This window comes from Sebastes fasciatus, chromosome 4, assembly GCF_043250625.1.
Source record: "Sebastes fasciatus isolate fSebFas1 chromosome 4, fSebFas1.pri, whole genome shotgun sequence".
NCBI classification, from domain to species: Eukaryota; Metazoa; Chordata; class Actinopteri; order Perciformes; family Sebastidae; genus Sebastes; species Sebastes fasciatus.
Window position 1 is genome coordinate 27,777,584 of NC_133798.1, and position 20,154 is coordinate 27,797,737.

The 20,154-nt window shown below is 38.2% G+C and overlaps 3 protein-coding genes across 3 annotated transcripts; 1 reads left to right on the plus strand and 2 right to left on the minus strand.

The window, feature by feature from the left end:
• Positions 1–2,053: 2,053 nt before the first annotated feature.
• LOC141766449 (uncharacterized) lies at positions 2,054–7,769 on the minus strand. Its single transcript, XM_074633327.1, has 4 exons — positions 7,631–7,769; positions 4,534–4,627; positions 4,359–4,446; positions 2,054–3,213 (listed from the first exon to the last, which is right to left on the minus strand). Exons 1-4 carry the CDS (start codon positions 7,656–7,658, stop codon positions 2,146–2,148), a joined length of 1,278 nt encoding a protein of 425 aa, XP_074489428.1. The 5' UTR covers positions 7,659–7,769; the 3' UTR covers positions 2,054–2,145.
• Positions 7,770–10,013: 2,244 nt separating this feature from the next.
• kcnj11l (potassium inwardly rectifying channel subfamily J member 11, like) lies at positions 10,014–17,449 on the plus strand. Its single transcript, XM_074633328.1, has 6 exons — positions 10,014–10,216; positions 11,386–11,548; positions 12,500–12,739; positions 12,822–13,091; positions 14,351–14,558; positions 15,459–17,449. Exons 2-6 carry the CDS (start codon positions 11,390–11,392, stop codon positions 15,899–15,901), a joined length of 1,320 nt encoding a protein of 439 aa, XP_074489429.1. The 5' UTR covers positions 10,014–10,216; positions 11,386–11,389; the 3' UTR covers positions 15,902–17,449.
• A 1,482-nt stretch (positions 17,450–18,931) lies between these two features.
• Positions 18,932–19,961, minus strand: LOC141766894 (CD59 glycoprotein-like). Its single transcript, XM_074634066.1, has 3 exons — positions 19,926–19,961; positions 19,590–19,701; positions 18,932–19,158 (listed from the first exon to the last, which is right to left on the minus strand). Exons 1-3 carry the CDS (start codon positions 19,959–19,961, stop codon positions 18,932–18,934), a joined length of 375 nt encoding a protein of 124 aa, XP_074490167.1.
• Positions 19,962–20,154: the final 193 nt, after the last annotated feature.

A 20,154-nucleotide genomic window follows, 5' to 3' on the forward strand; every position in this document is an offset into this window, starting at 1 on the left:
AATAAAAACATTTTTTGTTTTTTTTCCCTGAATGCTTAAAACACTAAGAGTGATTATTGAAACACGATTTTAGTTAATATAATAACAATTAATTAACCCTCTGAGACCCACAACAGACCTGTTAAAAACTAGAGGATATTTATTTATGTGTTTATTTTTATTATGAATTTTTTAATTAATTAATTAATTTTTGCATTTATTTATTTATATTTATTTTTAAATACATGTATTTATTTACGTGTTTAAGCATTTATTTATATATGCATGATTTGCCCTTAGCATTTCACCCATATTTATTTATCTATGCATTTATTGTTTTTATTTATTTTATATTTATTCTTCAATATATGTATGTATTTATTTATATGTTTAAGCATTTATTTATTTATGCATGATTTTTCCCTTTGCATTTTACCCCCTATTTATTTCCCCAAACTTATTTGTCTCTGTATTTTTTTCTTTATACATTTATTCATACATTTGTTTTTAAATTTCTTCATGCATTTTTGCTTCATTATGCAAATGAGGGGGCGTTGCTTTCATGCTTTCATGTTGTGCCATGCTTAAGTCTTAGCAATCAAACTCAAGGTGACATCTTGTTTTGTCTGACCAACAGTCCAAAACTCAAAGTTGTTCAGTTTTCTGTGATATAATACAAAGAAAAAAAAAATATATTCTTCAATTGAACAAGAAAAAACTAGAGGATATATTTGCTTAAAAAATAAATAAATTATAACCATAGTTTTCTGTTGATTGACTTATAAATTAATCAGTCTATTTATTCATCAGTAGAATCATTTGAATTACAGCACTGATTAAAAAATAAAACCATAGATAAAAAACAAATATTCCATAATAAAAACTGTTAAAAAAGGGAAGGGGGTAAATAATCCTACAAACAACAGAATAATTTCACAAGGGTTAACCATCTGAGACCCACGATAGACCTGTTTTAGTCTTTAGTCTTTAGGGAGGTGTAGGGGGTCTTTAGGGGGAGATAGCAGGTCAACAGTAGATGTCACATAGAAGTGGTGTACATCATCTGAAAGCTGGGAACTGGAAGATTAATTTGAGATAAAGCTCAGCACTGTGTGTCAAGTTGTTCTAGTCATTAATAAGAAATAAACATTAATGAATTAATTAAAATAAATAGTGAAAGTGTATAGGGTTCTTAGAACATGATGATAGAAGTATATGATGGTCATCCCCATGCTCTATTATGTCTCATAAGTTGTTGCAGCAATTTTTGGGTTGATACCATTTGTTACACAGTTATAATAGCACACTTGGATGAACTTGTTTTTGTTAAAGGAAGTTAAGAGGACACACACAGAAGACTCTTCTTATTTTTTTATCTTCATCTCATCTGAGCATTCCAACACCAAGGCCTATGGAGAGGAGGCTGGGTCATGGGCGGACATGGGTCTTGGGGAATGGGGTATGACACATGCGCAGTGTAACTGAAGCTGCGGCCGTGCGTTGCGATTGGCTCAATTTCGGCGAGTGCAGGCCAGATTTTACTGCGCATGTGTTATACCCCCAAAGATATGACGCGTTGATGACGCGTGACCTAGCCTCCTTTCCATCGGCCTTGTCCAACACACGGATATTTTCATAGCAACATGAACATCTGGAATGAAGCTAAGTGGTGAGTGAGAGTGGTGTGAAAATGGTCGGCAGACTCCCTTTTTTTCATGTACGCATCATAACAACGGCTTGTATATCCGCCGTCCTCGCTCTTCCTGTTTCATTTTTTCAATGATGAATACAGACTACCTCCACCTGCTGGTGTGGAGAGTTATTTCCACTCACGAAGGCACAGAACGTACGTGCTAACCGGCCGTCGACTGTTATCTTTGTGATGTGATCAAGTGCAACTTGTCGGCTAATACAAAGGTAACGTGAGGCGACTCAACAGTCGGCCTTCGTCGCCGCTAGTTCTCTGATGTCGGGTTGGTGTGTCCCCAGCTTAACCCTCCAAATCCGAATTTCACAAGCTAGAGCCGGCCCTGCAGAATCACACGGAGGAAAGTAAAGAGGTCTTAAATGGAAGTTGGTGCACCAATCAGAGTCTTTATTAACACATGAGCAGCGGCTGGAAACAGAATCAGAAAATCTGTGACATGTAATCAATACATCCTCCGCTCACAGCTTCTCAACCAGCCTCTGGAACAAAGACAGCAGTCTCTGTCTGGTCTCCAGCTGCTCTAGATCCAGATCTGCAGCCATCAGACTCTGGTAGAACCTGGTCTGGAGCACGACCTCCTTCTCTGTGGTCATCTCGACCTGATGTCCGTCCACCGCCGCCGCCCCCTCCCTCTCCAGGACGGCCCTTTCTCTCCTCAACAGCGCTCTCTCTCTCTCTAAATCCTCTCTGGCTCTCTCTAGAAACACCCGGTCTCTGTCTAAAAACGCCCGGTCTCTGTCTAGAAAGGCTCGGTCACGATCCAGGACCACTCGGTCTCTCTCCACAGCCGCTCTGTCTCGTTCTACAGCCGCTCTGTCTCTCTCTAGAACCACTCTGCCTCTCTCCAGTGTGGCCATGTCTCTGTTCAGCATCTCTCGGTCTCTTTCTAAAGCTATGAGCTCTCTGTCGAACTCGGCCTGCTCTCTCTCCAGAGCCCGCCACTCTCTCTGCAGCTCAACCAGCTTCCCGTCGTCCTCGGCGTCCTCCCTGACGGCGTCCTCCCTGAAGGCATCCTCCCTGATGGCGTCCCCCCTGCCGGCGTCGTCCCTGATTGTGGGTCTGTAGGAGGAAGGCGTCCTGCTGGTCTGGAAGGTGCAGGCAGACAGTAATTTGGAGTACAGTACGGCAGTCTGGTTTTTGATCATCACAGGTTGCGTCTCACACTCGGGGCTTCTTCTCATTTGATCTCCGTCAACAGCCTCAGCGGGTGATTGTGTTCTGCTCATCGCCTCGACGCTCCCGCATGCTTCCATCCCGCTGAGCTCCAGGACATCCCCGAGCATCTCGACGCCCTCCAGACTTCCTGTTTCAACTACACTCAGATCAGAAAAAACTGCTTCTGTTTTTGGAAGAATGAGCGTAGGCAGGGCTGCGTAGGCCTCCTCGTCCTCGCTCAGAGGGGACGGCTGGACGATGGCGGCGGTCCCAGCCAGGCGGCCGCTCATGGCCTCGTCCATCAGGTGGAACCAGCGCCACGAGCTGGTCTGGGCCAGGGTCTCCATGCCCAGTGGAGGGTTCTTCAGCGCCTACACAGGAAAAGGACGTGAGAATCTAAAGGAACCTTGTGGAGTTTCATTAGTTTATATAACTTTATTTAAACTGACAGCAGCAGCTCATAGAACATGAAACATAGAGGTTAAAAAATATAGACCATAAAAACTGAGAGTGGCACTATGGAGCGATGGTTTGATGAACGGTTCCCCGTACACAAGCATGAAGGTAGTGTGAAACATGTTCTTGCTGACTGCAGGTGGCAGTAAGGCGTCATTAAAACATGAAGAAAACCAATTTATTATATTGTCAACTGTGCAATACTGACTTAATACATCATTAACATGACAAATATTCGTATTTATTTATCATTTGCACTGTTGTTTTACATATTTCTTATTACCTCCGCCAAGACCAAAGGCCTAGGAAGGAGGTTATGTTTTCACCGGCGTTGGTATGTTTGTTTTTCCGTTTGGTAGATTACCTCAAAAGTCCGCAATGGATTTGAATGACATTTTATGGAGGGTTGGGGTGTGGTACAATGAACAATCTATTACATTTTGGTGGCGATCCGGATCATGGTCCGGATTCAGGAATGTTTTTAAGGATTCCAATCAGCCACATTAGGACCTCTGGGTATAACACATGCGCAGTGACAACTGTAGATTCAACGTTTTTCACATTAAACTTAGTGAAATTACAGTTGAGTTTGACCAAAGCACACTTGGTGATTGTTGGAAAAAGTGACGACGACGGTTTAAGGTGCGTTTCACTTTGTTTCTGTCCAGTTTGAATGAAGTGTTTTACGATGCTCCGCTGCGTACAGCTGATCTTATCATAAACAAAAATACACGTGGATGATGGCGCAAGCTGAACGGGGGGCGGAGGTCTGTGCTCTCCAAGTGTATATATAATAATAATAATAATGAACTATCCCTTTAAGTCCGCCTCCCATCACGTTATCCCTCTGCAGCTCAGCCTCCTCACAGTCTTGATGTGATGGCGGTGAACACGTCACAATGCGTATCACTGAGGTGCACATTTTGATTCAGCCAAGATACCAAGAAGAGGACGGTAGTCCCAAATCCAGACTACACACTAAATCTATGTGAGTCTGAGACCTCGAGGAAACACACAGAGAAACACTGAATGTAAACACAACAAGAATAGTTGGACTGACCCGGTACTTATCTTTCAGGTTGTCCCACTTCTTCTTCAGCTGCTGTGCTGACAACATCCCCTGGATGCCCATCTCTTTCCTTATGGCCCTGCAGCAGAGCAGAGAGTCCATCATCAGTGATGTGGATCACACAGATACAGGATCTGAATGTAGTCTGGACCCAGACCAGACTGACCTCCAGCCTCTCATGGCTGAGTTCTTCCTTCCCGTGAAGATGTTGGCGTTGGCGGCACGAAGCTGTATCATCAGTTTGATGTCTCTGTCTGTCACTATGGAAACACATTTATCATCAGCCTGACATCTGTCATTCAGATTTGTTATTATTATTATTACATTTAGCTGCCTCGTCTTTAGAGTCATGTTTCCTACTGAAAGTCAAAGAAGACTTCAGTATCTGTAACTAAAGCAACACTCTCATCATAAAAATAATTTCTTATATCAGAATAAAACCTGTTTTTCTTTTGAAGACTTTGAGGAAAACCACCGTTATCAAACATCACGTCTGTCCTCTCCCTGCTCATCCATTCAGTTTACCACTGTGCCCTGCGTTTCGTTACAGGGCATAAATATCATCACTGTGTACTGTATCACTGTGTATGAAACACACACTTGAGTTGATGAATGTCTCCTACTAAAGCTGTCTTCTCTAATTTAAGACCCCACCAGTGAACACTGAACATTAAAACCTGAAAGTTAATCCCATTGGATGAATTTAAACTTTTCATTTTGAACATTTTAGAGATGTGTGTGATTGTTTCTCATGCTATTGTTGTTGTTGTTGTGTGTCTTATCTCTGGTCTATTTCTCCTATTAATTAGAAATCAATACAAGGTTTTGAGAATTGATACAGTATCATAAAACATAATATTGCGATATTCTATATTTTCTGACTATTTTTAATTAAGGAATTGCTTTTTAAAAAATAATATTTAATATAAGGAAAACATATCTGTCATGGTGGCAGGTGACCTGAAATTTTAACCTGCCACAGCCAACATTTAGCCTGTATTTGGCAGGTTGCAGGTGCTAGTATCATTCCCCAGATATCGTCTATCAGAGGGTAAGAGCTCATAATCGGTGTGGAAAAATAAAAAACAATGTTCTCTGTGCTGCTAGAGAGAACAACTCATATATTGACTGGAGGGACTGGAGTTCATTCCTCCCCATGACCTTCATGGTAGTCTGTACCAGACGAACAAGAATGAGATTTTTCTGTGGCATTACAGAGAGATTACCATGCCATGCTGACATCCCATAAGGTTACCTGAATATAGGGCTGCATAATTAATTGAATATTAATAGCGTTCACAATTTGGGCTTTCCACAATTAAATAAACATGATCGCCTGAGATATCTACGCTTAAAATGCACGTTCTGCTCATAGAAAACTCTGCTGCAGAGCAAATCAAGTGCTTCCAAAACAAACAGCCACCAGCTGTTGATCAAGATGTTTTGGCTTCATTTTTGGGTATAGATATGATCTATACAACCTATGAGTTTATGATTAAATTAAGAACATAAAAGTATTTATCTAGCCTCTTAATGTTGCTAATGTTGGAAAAATACATACATACAGCACATTCCTACGGTCTTGGCAGGTGACAATCATTGCCCTTGAAGTCTATTTCAGTTTCTGTGTTGCATACCTAGTCAACAAACATGTAGTGCCTATTTGAGGACAAGTACCTTAAATGGACAGAAGTGTCAGACAGAGAGGACAATGTGAGATATACGACTGTGAGCATTCATGCAAGGTTATAAATGTCGCTAAACTGAGAGACTCAGTGCTCTCAGCCCTGAACATTCTATGTTGATGGTTGTGTGCCCACTTGCAAGTGTGTATTAAAACTCTGAAAGATGCTCTCTTGTTTTTTAGTCCTTTTTCAACAGAAATTGCCTCCAAATTTTGCTCTCAAAGTGCACCAGATTGAAGCATTTAACTTTAAAATGTGGCTAACAAGAAGGTAGGGTGAATATTCCTGTATTTTTTTCATATTGGAATAAATATAGCAGAAAAGATATATTTCAATGTGAGTTTTTTCCAACATTGTGCAGCCCTAAATGTACGTTAACAGGAATGTAGCACAGCATAGAGGTGAAAACAGTGCTCTGTTTATTTTAATGTGAAAGTGCAGTAAAATATGTTGTCGCCATAATCGTGCAGCCCTACCTGAATATGCTCTCTAATACAGCCTGGTAGAATAAAACACCCTGAGTCAGTGTAAATTGTAAAATCTCTGCTGTAAACTTTAAACATGAGCCTCCCAGTTTTATATTGTTTGATATTAGTCCGTTACTTTACTGGTCTTCCTAAAAAATGGATCAGACAGCTGCAGCTGATTCAGAACCTGCTGCTGCTAGAGTCCTCACTAGACCAAGAAAGTGGATCATATCAGTCCAGTTCTGAGGTCTCTACACTGGCTCCCTGTCTCTCAGGGAATTGATTTCAAAATACTCCTGCTGGTTTACAAAGCACTAAATGGTTTAGGGCCAAAATACATTTCTGCTATGTTATGAACCATCCAGACCTCTCAGGTCATCTGGATCAGGTCTGCTTAGTGTCCCCAGAGACAGAACTAAACATGCAGAAGAAGCAGCATTCAGTTTTTATGCACCAAATATCTGGAACAAGCTCCCAGAAACCTGCAGGACCAACTCCAACTCTGAGTTCTTTTAGATCAAAGCTTAACACTTTCCTGTTTGCTGCTGCCTTTTATTAAACCAGATAATGATCTTATACTGCACTAGAGCTTTTACTCTTGTGTGTTATTACTCTATTTTAGCTTCTATCCTAGCTTTTATTTTTAGCTTGTTTTTATTTTCTAATCTTTAATGTTTTTATAACTGTTTTAATTATGTCTTAATGTTCTTTTGCACTTTGTAGCAATGTTCTTGAATGTTTATGTAAAGCACTTTGCATTGCCCTGTTGCTGAAATGTGCTCTACAAATAAAGCTGCCTTGCCTTGAAGTAAAGGATCTGAGTACTTCCTCCAACACTGGTTATAATAATAATCATTAACATAAACATGTTATTAAACCCTCTGATGTCCCTGTCACTACATGCTTAATGAGCTAAGTCACCTGCCCAGTGAGAGGAACGTTATCTAGAAACACAACAGTGTTTTATCACTATTAGCTAGCAGTAGCATCTCCATCACAACACCAACGACTCAAAATACATGTTTAATTAAACATCTGTGAGTCTGTTCACAAACTATTATCACAAAACATCATCTTTAATATGTAAATAAATATGTTTAAATCACATTACTTCTGTATGTGCTCTCCATTTTTGCCATTTTTCACGCATTCAGGTGATTCAGGTTCCTCCCTCCAAAACACCAAAACATCCGGTGTGGACCGGAAGAGGAACTGCTTCTCTTCTTCTTCTGTGTATAAACGGCAGCTGAGACTCGCCGGCGGCGCTTTCCGCCACCTACAGGCGTGTATATATATATATATATATATATATATATATATATTACGGTGTTTCTGCAACTCCGAGCGTTTTTACAGTATTATTTTATTTTATTTTATTTTATTTTATTTTATTTTATTTTATTTTATTTTATCTTATCTTATCTTATCTTATCTTATCTTATCTTATTTTATTTTATTTTATTTTATTTTATTTTATCTCATTTTATTTTATCTCATTTTATTTTATTTTATTTTATTTTATTTTATTTTATTTTATCTTATCTTATCTTATCTTATCTTATCTTATCTTATTTTATTTTATTTTATTTTATCTCATTTTATTTTATCTCATTTTATTTTATTTTATTTTACTTTATTTTATTTTATTTTATTTTATTTTATTTTATTTTATTTTATTTTATTTTATTTTATTTTATTTTATCTTATCCTATCTTATTTTTTTTTTATTTTATTTACTTTTTAAAATTATTTTATTACTATTTTTTTTTAAACAGAGTTTATTTCTGAATTTTGTTATTTTGTTAATACAACTCTGACAATCCATTGCACAAACATGTTTGGACTGACAGAGATGACAGATTTTCTGTTTTTAATTTCATGTCACAGGCACTGAGTAATGTTCTGCATTTGATGAGATGACCTTTGCCTTGTCTGCAAAATAAAAAAAACAATAAAAAAAAGATTTGGATAAGAAACATTTACAGGGTTGACATTTTGACCAGTATACGGCTCACACGATGACAAAACAACTTTTCATTTTGTCAGTTTACTGACACAATAACTGGTTTGAAGCATGAATGAAGTGTTGTAGGTTAGTTACTACGTTTTGCAGACATGCAATAGAGTTGTGATGTCCCATCAAACAGTTGTGATAATTTCATGTACAGTTTAGAGAAAGTTAAGACTGTTTCAGAAAATGAGCAAAAGCGACTGAGAAAAAAGTCCCAGGAATGAAATTTTATGTTTAAATTTGCAGTGCAATGCTTGATAAATATATACACCGTGTTATTACCCATCTTGATAAAAAATAAATAATTACTAAATATTGTGATTTAATAAAAATGATGAAGCATTTTATGGGTCCAAACACCACTTTTCTTCATGTCCCACTGTGTTTTCAATGCTGAGATAAATGAGCTAATTCAATTATAATATGACATTATTTCATATTCACATTACTCTAAACCATATTAACATTATTTATTTGTTTACTAATTATTTAAATGATTTTGTTTCATCTAAATGCACTTGTCCCACACTTCTGAGTCCTTACCGCCACACTGAACAAATACCATAGTAAAAGTTTTATTCAACACCAAACACATCTGGTTTCTATGGAAATTACATATTCTGATGGTGAAAAATAATGAATTGATTAATTAATTGATTAAAATTCATAAAGGGTGATTTTTTTTTTATCAAATAAATATCACTCAAACTCAGTTTTTCTGTGAATAATTAACTTGATTTATTTCACTGTTTACCGGAAGTCAACAGGTCTCTCGTGCCCTCTATGGGCGGCAGGAAGCCTCTGCAGTGTGAACCTCAGCATCCTGCAGCACGAGCAGCTGTCAAGATCGAAATATCCGATCACATAACACCGGAAACGAGTCAAATATTTCACAAAAAAGTTTTTTTATTTTTTTATTTAAATTCCTTGAAACTAAACTGGAAGCCAGCACAGACTCTGACTCACCTGTCTGCATCAAAGCAGCACCTGGATTACGAAAAAATGAAATTGTCATTGAGAAGGAGTGAAAACAAATTCCACCAGATCTGGCAACCCTCCACTTCAATAACAGTATAATCCTCAACACAATCTAGCCCAATTAAATGTGACTCACAGTGCAATTGTTAGTATAATTAATAAAGTTTAATAAAGATACATTTTCAAGACACATGAAAATTAATTTATTATTATAATTTGATTTATTATAATTTTCTTTTTTATTATTATTATCATTATTATTATTATCATTATTATTATTTTATTTTATCCTCAACACAAACTAGCCTAATTAAATGTGACTCAATGCAATTGTTAGTATGTTTAATAAAGATACATTTGCAAGACACATTACAATTCATTTATTTATTATTATTATTATTTATTATTATTATTATTATTATTATTATTTTACTTCATTCATTTATGTATTTTTGCTTGAACATCTGGCTTTCTCATGTGACATCTGCCCTCTACTTGGGAAGAAAAAAAAGGGTGTGTTAGTATTTTATTTTGTAGGTCTTGACCGGATTCTGTGCCAGGTATCTGGTTCTACCTTGACTCTGGTCCTGGTGCTGAGGTTAGATGAAGAACCTGATGGGTGGATGATGGAGTCCTTGTTGTGCTTCACGTCGACGTAAATAAATCAGATAAATCAGGTTTTTATTGGAGCTGCTGTTTCCTGAACAGGTAACTTTACTGAGTTTATTCACCTGCGTTTACTCTGACGTCATGTGACGCTCATCTGATAATAAACACCTTCCATGTTGATCATTCTGAGGCAACGATATGGATATTATACAACTGCTGCTGGTAGAATATATTTAATTAATGTTAATATATAGTATGATTTATATAATGATATTTGACGTTTTTGGTCCTCATTCTGTCTCTTCAATAATAATTTGTAATATAATAAACTATTATATTGCTATTACACATACCTCAAAGCATATCCTGCTAAAAAAAAATAGCACCATTTTGGTGACAATTATTCCTTAAACTACAATTATGGCTCAAATATTCCACTGTTTGCTGGATTGACATTCATTAAAATAAATAAATAAATGATCACCCTTTTATCTAAATCTGTTCTCTCGATCTCAACTGAGAAGACAGATCGTGGACCAGAAACGCTGTCAGATATTAAATCATATTATATAAATCATACTACATATTAACATTTATGAAATAAATTCACATTAAATACCACAGACAGGAGGACTACCAGCAGCAGCTGTAATATCTATAACTATATAGCCTATATACTCTATAAAATAGTGTAGAAAGTGGCTATAGGCTAAGATATAGTATAGAATTGATTATTTATAGTCTATAGTTTAGAGAATATTATAGATGAAATCAAGATGAAACTGACAGAAGGGCGGGACTCTCCTACTTCAGCGCCGCGGACAGCACCATGGATTTATCAATACACAGCACAGTTACACTGCTGATATTTATTGATTTTTGTTATTTTGAGATGGCACCCCCTTATCCCCCATAATTTACAAAAAGCAGCTTTCATTACATCTGGCCTCCCGACAGAAGCTGAAGTTTCTCTAAAACTAGTCAGATAACAGCGTTAGTGCCAATAATATCACCTGTAATACTGCGTTATGTGTAGAGGGACATGCAGACCTCAACTACAGTACCTGGTGCTGACATGCAGTCTGACTTAATAGATCAATAACAGGTTAATAACATGATGCACTTATTTGACCTTAAACAAGTTCCATGTGAAATCAAAGACAGTTTTAATACTTACTGCACTAATGAGAAAAAGGATTTCTGTCTTCAGATACAAGCCTAACTCATTATCATATAATATTAATATAATAATGTTTGTGTGTATGCAGCATCATGTTGGCCAGGAAGGGCCTCCTGCCGGACGGTTTCCTGCTGACCCGTCTGGCGGAGGACCAGAACCAGCCGAACCGCAGCCGCTCCAGATCCCACAGAGCCCGCTTCATCACTAAGACCGGATCCTGCAATGTGGCTCACAAGAACATCAGGGAGCAGGTAGAGGAGAGGGGGAACATACAGAAACATACGATGATCAAATAATACAACATATACAGTAGGTTATCATTCTGATATGGAACATTCTCCATAATGAGTATAGTATAAGTATAAGTAAATATATTTTGATTCTAATACTTTTGTACTTATACTTAAGTAAGATGTTGAATGCAGGAATTTTACTTGACAGAGTATGTCTACACTGTAGTATTACTACTTTTACTTAAGTAAAAGATCTGAATACCTCTTCCATCATTGACATACAGTATATACAGTATATACAGTATGTACACATTTACAGCCATTAACAGATATATAAAGTGTTGTTCCTTTCCTGAACCAATATGTTATAACTCTCATCACTTTGACTTCATATCCTGACATCATCTGAAACATTTATTTGTTTACTAATTAAAAGAGACAAAAATGACCAAGAGACACAAAACGACCACAAAGAGATGCAAAACAACCACAGAGATAAAAATGACCACAAAGAGACGCAAATTGACCACAAAGAAACAAGAATCACCCCAAACACAGTAACACAAACAGTTATTTCATATTTCATTCAGCATAACTGTCAATCACACTAATTAAAGATATGAATGATAAAACAGGTAATCAGTACAGATCCTGTGGTTTCACTGTGTCCAGGCTCGATGAAAGCAAACTTGTTTCAACGCTGAAATGTGACAAAAATCTGATTTGGGCTGCGAGTCTGAACATAGTTAGAGGATCTTTTTTATAGTGTATTGATTTTCTAAATCTTACTCTCCAATAATATGAATGATTCCCATCTATCTTTGAAATATAAAGATGCTTTTGAGCTGATAAAATCGAGAAAAGTACATTTTAGACAATTTGCTTTCTGCACATACACAAGTTCAAGACCCAGTCCCTCTTTCCTTGTGGTCAGTTCTACTCACCTTCCTCTCCTTGGGTGTGTTTCAGGGTCGCTTCCTGATGGATGTTTTCACCACCATGGTGGACCTGAAGTGGCAGCACTCCTTCCTCATCTTCACCTCGGCCTTCCTCTGCTCTTGGATGCTGTTCGCTATGATCTGGTGGCTCTTGGCCTTCGCTCACGGAGACCTGGAGCCCCGCGACCCTGACGGCGAGCCGGGCCCCGTGCCCTGCGTCACCGCCATCCACTCCTTCACTTCGGCCTTCCTCTTCTCCATCGAAGTCCAGGTGAGAGCTGTCGCTGGTCCCACTGATCCAGGTGTTGTTGTTTCTGGTTGTGGTGTGAACTCTGACGTCCCGTCTGCTGCAGGTGACCATCGGTTTTGGAGGCAGGATGGTGACGGAGGAGTGTCCTCTGGCCATCACCGTGCTGATCATCCAGAATATTCTGGGGCTGATCATCAACGCCGTGATGCTCGGCTGCGTGTTCATGAAGACGGCGCAGGCCAACCGCCGAGCAGAGACACTTATCTTCTCCAGAAACGCCGTCATCGCTTCTCGAAACGGCCGGCCGACCTTCATGTTCAGAATTGGAGACCTGAGGAAGAGTATGATCATCTCTGCCACCGTCCAGCTGCAGGTGACGCCCGACACACTGGAAGTGAAGTGATTAACATGTCTTCATGGAAAGTCCCAGAGCTCAGTTAAAAGTAGGGACGTCCTCATCGTGTGGTTGTGCTCCTGATCTGATCTGAGTCTTTTAACATTTGAGTAACTCTCAATCAAACCCAATCCGATATCTGTTGTTGTTTATTTCATATTCCGGCTGCACAGCAGACTGCAGTAACATTACAGTTACACTAAATCAGTAAGGCAGCGGAATCTCAGGCTTCTTTGATGGTGTCCTGTAGTATTCAGTGTAGTGAGCTTTAGCATTAATATCATTCAGAGGAGTGTTAGAGTGGATTGTCTTTGGACAGCCTCTCTTCATTTCCAGTGTTAAACTAAATACTGAAGTCCAACGCAAAACGACCACAAAGAGACAAAAATTACCACAAAGAGACACAAAACAACCACACAAAGATGCAAAATAACTACAAAGAGACAAAAATTACTCCAAAGAGATGCAAAACAACCACACAAAGATGCAAAATAACTACAAAGAGGCGCAAAATGACCAGAAATATCCAAAAATTACCTCAGAGAGACACAAAACAACTACACAGATATGCAAAACGACTATAAAGAGACAAAAACAACTACAAAAAGATGCAAAATGACCACAAAGATACAAAAATGACAACAAAGAGACGCAAAACAACCCCACAAAGATGCAAAACAACTACAAAGAGATGCAAAACAACCACAAAGATACAAAAATGACAGCAAATAGAAACAAATCAACTACAAAGAGACACAAAACAACTACAAAGAAACACAAAACAACGACAAAGACACACAAAACAACTACAAAGAAACACAAAACGATGACAAAGACACACAAAACAACTACAAAGAGACGCAAAACAACCACACAAAGATGCAAAACAACTACAAAGAGACAAAACTGACCACAAAGAGATGCAAAATAACTCGGGAAAACAGGCTACCTTCCCCCTGTTTCCAGTCTTTATGCTAAGCTCTGCTAACTGTCTGCTGGCAGTAGCTTCATATTTATCTACAGACAGGAGAGTGTCTCAATCTGAACATCTAACTCTACACCAGGAAGCATATTTTCCAAAATATTGAACTATTCCTTTAAAAACTTTGAATGCTGTCAGAACTCAAAACTTAACGTTCATCAGAAAGTCTGCAAAGCTTATTTTGTACCAGCGAGTCTCCGTCCAGCTGTCAGTTTGTTAAAGACACTCACACTCTGTTTGGACGTTTTCCCTCCAGGTCATCCGGCGGACGGTGACAGCAGAGGGCGAAGTGATCCCGGTGTGCCAGCTGGACATCCAGGTGGAGAACCCTCTGAGGAGTAACGGCATCTTCCTGGTTTCCCCTCTGATCATCAGCCACACCATGGAGAGAGGGAGTCCCCTGTACGAGCTGTCCGCCCAGTCGCTGGCCTCCGAGGACCTGGAGATCATCGTCGTCCTGGAAGGTCAGCAACCACGCAGACCTCCTGCTAACGAACATACATACTGACACAGTTCTTCTAGAGATACAGTATGTCGACATATAAAAACCTTGAAAATTAACAAATAAATACAAATTTAAATGAAAATAGCACATTTTACAGGACTTACTGTGAATAAAATACAAACAGAATATTAACAATTACACAGTGGAAATAACATTTGTGTCGACTCAAAAGATGAAAATTCATCTGAAAATTTTAAAATAAGCTTAAAGCCGCATGAAGTAATGTTTTTCACTAGAGAACAGAAACACTCAGAGCTCTGATGTAGTATCATGTGATATATTATCATGTCATATACAATATAATATAATATAATATAATATAATACAATGTAATATGATAGAATAGAATAGAATGTAATATAATATAACATAGTATAGTATAGTATAGTATAACATAATATAATATAGTATAATAGGATGTAATATAATATAATATAATATAATGTAATATAATATAATATAATATAATATAATGTAATATAATATAATATATTATAATATAATGTAATATAATATAATATAGTAAAGTTTAATATAATATAGTATAATATAATATAATATAGTATAATATAATATAATATAGTATAATATAATGTAGTATAATATAATATAATATAGTATAGTTTAATATAATATAGTATAATATAATATAATATAGTATAATATAATGTAGTATAATATAATATAGTATAATATAATATAGTATAATATAATATAATATAATATAATATAATATAATATAATATAATATAATAAAGTACAATATAACGTTTTATCGAACGTGTGTTCAGTATTTGCTGGAAACACTGAGACAGGAAGTGAATTTCGGTCGCCATCATCAGTGTCTCTCTTCTTTTAGGTGTGGTGGAAACAACTGGGATCACCATGCAGGCCCGGACCTCCTACACTCCTGAGGAGATCCTGTGGGGGAGGCGCTTCGTCTCCATCATGACGGAGGAGGACGGCCGTTACTGCGTCGACTACTCAAAGTTCGGCAACACGGTACCCGTCAGGATGTCGTCTCTCAGCGCCAAGGAGCTGGACCAGACCAGGGGCGTCCAGGAGGGCAGCTCCTCCGACCCCGTCAACCTGCAGGGCTGGGGGCTGGTCCGAGCCGGCAGGGGGGGCTTCCGCAGAGGAGGAGGCCGGGCCTGCGATGGCACCTCCGCCCCTGAGCCCTGGTACACCCAATCAGAGAAGCCGGAGAGAGAAGTGGAGCAGAGAGGGCAGAAGAAGAAGGTGCAGCTGGAGGTGATTGGACGACAGATTGAAGAGGACGTACTTGGAGAGATGAGCGACTGAGAACTAGTAAACAGACAGCGTGTCCCAGTAACACACTTCATACTGGGATTATATACAATACATTCAGTGTCTTCAGCCCCATTCAGATTCACACTTCATTAATCATAAAGTGGTGTTTATTAGTGGAGATTATTTTACTGAACAAAACATGTCAGTGTCATAAACGTGTGTTTGCCACAGAGATTATTTTCTGTAATAATCTAAAACCAAATGGAACAATCCCATTGGGTGTTAGTGGAGGGAACCAGGGAGATGATCACTTCCTGTTAGTGGAGGGAACCAGGGAGATGATCACTTCCTGTTAATGGACAAGGCCTATGGTAAGGAGGATGGGTCACGGGCGGACATTGGTCTTGGGTATGGGGTATGACACAAGCGCAGTGTAACTGAAGCTGCGGTCGTGCGTTGCAATTGGCTCAATTTCGGCAAGTGCAGGCAGGATTTTACTGCGCATGTGTTGTACCCCCTAAGATATGACGCGTTGATGACGCGTGACCCAGCCTCCTTTCCATAGGCCTTGGAGGGAACCAGGGTGATGATCATTTCCTGTTAGTGGAGGAAACCAGAGAGATGATCACTTCCTGTTAGTGGAGGGAACCAGGGAGATGATCACTTCCTCTTAGTGGAGGGAACCAGGGAGATGATCACTTCCTGTTAGTGGAGGGAACCAGAGAGATGATCACTTCCTGTTAGTGGAGGGAACCAGGGAGATGATCACTTCCTGTTAGTGGAGGGAACCAGAGAGATGATCACTTCCTGTTAGTGGAGGGAACCAGGGAGATGATCACGCATCCTGTTGATCTATCCCTTCAGCACTTGATTAAACTAAACAAAGAGATCCTTCAAGGATGTAAAAGTTATTTCTTTGACAGGCAAAACCAAGAGATGCAAAATGACCACAAAGAGACGCAATGACCACAAAGAGACGTAAAACAACCACAAAGAGACGCAAAATGACCACAAAGAGACAAAAACGACCACAAAGAGATGCAAAATGACCACAAAGAGACAAAAACGACCACAAAGAGACGCAAAATGACCAAGAAGAGACAAAAATGACTACAGAGAGACACAAAACAACCAGAAAGATACAAAAACAACCAGAAAGAGACACAAATGACTACAAAGAGACACAAAACGACAACAAAGAGACGCAAAACAACCACAAAGAGACACAAAACGACAACAAAGAGACGCAAAACAACCACAAAGAGACACAAAGCGACCAAAAAGAAGGAAAAAAAACTACAAAGAAACTAAAGTTATTTATTTGTTTTTCCTGGGGCTGTTTTACAGTTTTGTTTTGTTTTTATGTATTCCAGCTGTGAGCCACTTCTACATAGTTTGTTTTAATGTTTTCCAGCTGTGAACCGCTCCTACACACTTCCTGTGTGTATTGCATGTTAGGCGTGTCCATTAACAGCACATTGAACAATCAAGTGTTCCTCAGTATGCAGACCAACTGGGACACTATGGAGGACGGAAGCTGCCAAAATCAAAAATAAATGAATAAATGACTTGATAAATAAACAAATGTCATTAAATGTAGCAGAAATAATATTACAAATTAATTTAGCCATTAATTAATTGATAAAATGTGACATAAATTGATATTTCTGTTTTAATTTACTTCTTTATTTATTTATCTTTGTGTTAATTCCCTTATTTATTTACTCTTTTGTTTAATTTTCTGTTTTATTTATTTATGTGCTTATTTTTATTAATTTTGAAATGTATTTATTTATTGTGACCCCAACACACACATTGAGTGACAGCCCCCTCATTTGCATAAGGAGGCAGAAGTGCATAAAGAAATGTAAAAACAAATGAATAAAGAAAAGAATACAGAAATAAATAAGTTTGGGGAAATAAATAAGGGGTGAAATGCAAATAAATAAATACATACAGACATTTAAAATAAATATAAAATAAATGCAAAACAACCACAAAGATACAAAATGACCAAGAGATGCAAAATAACCACAAAGAGACAAAAATAACCACAACGAGACACAAACCAACCACAAAGAGACACAAATAGCCAAGAGATGCGAAACCACCACAAAGAGACAAAAATAACCCAGGGACACAAAACGACCACAAAGAGAGGGCAAAACGACCTCATTTGTTACCTCAATGCAAAAAGTGAGGAAGGGTGCCAAGTGTCATTTTTTCAAATTTATTTTATTTTTATTTATTTATTTTTTCATTTGTTACCTCAATGCAGAAAATGAGGAAGGGCGCCCACCGGCATATTTTTTTTATTTTATTTTATTTGTATTTATTTATTTGTTCATTTGTTACCTCAATGCAGAAAATGAGTAAGGGTGCCCACCTGCATTTTTTTAGAGGGCGGTCAGCGCCCCCTAGAAGGTGGCGCCCTAGGCAACCGCCTATTTGGCCTATGTCTTAAGCCGGCCCTGTTTCTACGTAATTATAATGCTGAGGTACTTGGTCTTAATACTTTACTCTCAGACATCTCAGAGGGAAATATAGCATAGTGTAGTGAAAGGAAGATTTCTTGAGGAAGTTGAAATCAATCAGGCAACGAGGAGATTCTTGGTTCAGGCTGATTTATTCACACATGTGGACGGAGTCTCTGTGTACAAAGAACAACCAGAGAATCTGCCAAGAACACGTCCGACTGATTATATGTGTGAAGGCAGATGTTGTGTGAGTTGAGACCCTCCCAGCCATCAGTGTGTCCATTGAGCAACACAAAGCTCGATGAACACCAGATGTGGAGTTGTGAAACCTGTGGAGCCGGGAGGACACTGACCTGGAGTCAGCCTAAAGGACAGTCAATATAGAGATATAGAAGGTATATAGAATATCTAAAAGTTCATGATTACAATACTGGAATACTAAAAATATCTTATTTTCTTCTTGTATTTATTGTTAAACTGGAAAAAAAGTATAAAATGAAAAAGCCATTCTTTGTTGACCTGAGAACCTGTACGAGCCACAGGAGACTAAATTCAGTTTAGTTCATGTTTCAGTCATTAAATCCTGAAACACTGAACAGTTATTTTAGTCCCAGAACCACCAAACACTCAGCAGGGACCCCGCCACAGTCAGAATCAGAGCCAGGAACGGCGGGGCCGTGTTAGATACATCTCGAAAGTCGTCGTAGTCGTCAGAGTTGCACAAGTCGCCGCTGCAGCAGCTGCTGTGGGAGTAGATGTCCGTAAATATCTGGGAGAGAACAGATCTGTCGCAGTCCGTGAACCTGAAACACTGACGGATGATCTTCCCATCTGGACAGAATAAAAAAAAACACCATCATAATACTGTAGGTATTGTACTGTATACTATACTGCATGTAAAACATTTCATCAGTTTATAACATATTATAAATTCATAAATAAAACTATAAAACAGTGAATTAAGTAGTTAAATTAGCTCTACATAACAACCACAATTAAAATGCTTCTTACATAAATGCATCAATAATAATATTCCAATAATATATATAGTATATATGTATAACACACTGAGTGGGCTCATTCTGCATAACGAGTACTTTACTTTTCATACTTTCAGTACATTTTGATGCTGACACTTTTACTTGAAACAGAGTAGTTTTATACTGTGGTATTACTACTTTTACCTGAGTAAAAAATACTTCCATCACATATAAATCAACACACAGCAGCTTAAATACCTGAGTATTAGTAGTTGAGCTCACCTCTCTCAGTCAGAGATAAACAGGAGTCTTCTTCATACGTGCACTTTTGCACGTTCTGACAGCGTCCCGTGTAATCAGAGCAGTTGTAGCAGCGACAATCACTTGGCCAACGCTAACAAAAAAGAATAAAAGCAAGATAAAAAGATTAAATTGCCAGACCCAACAACTCACATATATAATAAATAAACTGGTAGCAGCATACAGTATATACAGTATGTGAGACTGCACATATACACAAATATTAGAGACTATAGAAACTCTTTCAATTCATCCAGATTTTACACATTATTTAAAGTTGAATCAAACATGTATATTATTAGAAAATGGGGCAAATACCTTGTTGGAGGGGTCCTGACACGGACCAGACTCCATGTTTAGAGTCTTAAAGGTGCAGTGTGTAGGATCTGGTGGCATCTAGTGGTGAGGTTGCAGATTGCAACCAACTGAAACCTCCCGTGTGCCAAACATGTAGGAGAACTACGGTGGCCGACGCCAAAGCGTAAATGTCCTGATATAGAGCCAGTGTTTGGTTTGTCCGTTCTGGGCTACTGTAGAAACATGGCGG

Bases quoted from the DNA above. Each gene is read 5' to 3' on its own strand.
- LOC141766449 (XM_074633327.1), bottom strand. From the start codon at position 7,658: ATGGCAAAAATGGAGAGCACATACAGAA. The intron at 4,628-7,630 runs GTAATGTGATTT...GTGTTTCCATAG, and splicing joins AATGGAGAGCACATACAGAA to TGACAGACAGAGACATCAAA. The intron at 4,447-4,533 runs GTCAGTCTGGTC...GCTCTGCTGCAG, and splicing joins TCAGCCATGAGAGGCTGGAG to GGCCATAAGGAAAGAGATGG.
- kcnj11l (XM_074633328.1), top strand. From the start codon at position 11,390: ATGTTGGCCAGGAAGGGCCTCCTGCCGGACGGTTTCCTGCTGACCCGT. The intron at 11,549-12,499 runs GTAGAGGAGAGG...GGTGTGTTTCAG, and splicing joins ACAAGAACATCAGGGAGCAG to GGTCGCTTCCTGATGGATGT. The intron at 13,092-14,350 runs GTGACGCCCGAC...TTTTCCCTCCAG, and splicing joins CTGCCACCGTCCAGCTGCAG to GTCATCCGGCGGACGGTGAC.
- LOC141766894 (XM_074634066.1), bottom strand. From the start codon at position 19,961: ATGGAGTCTGGTCCGTGTCAGGACCCCTCCAACAAG. The intron at 19,702-19,925 runs GTATTTGCCCCA...CTTTTTTGTTAG, and splicing joins GTCAGGACCCCTCCAACAAG to CGTTGGCCAAGTGATTGTCG. The intron at 19,159-19,589 runs GTGAGCTCAACT...TATTCTGTCCAG, and splicing joins TTTATCTCTGACTGAGAGAG to ATGGGAAGATCATCCGTCAG.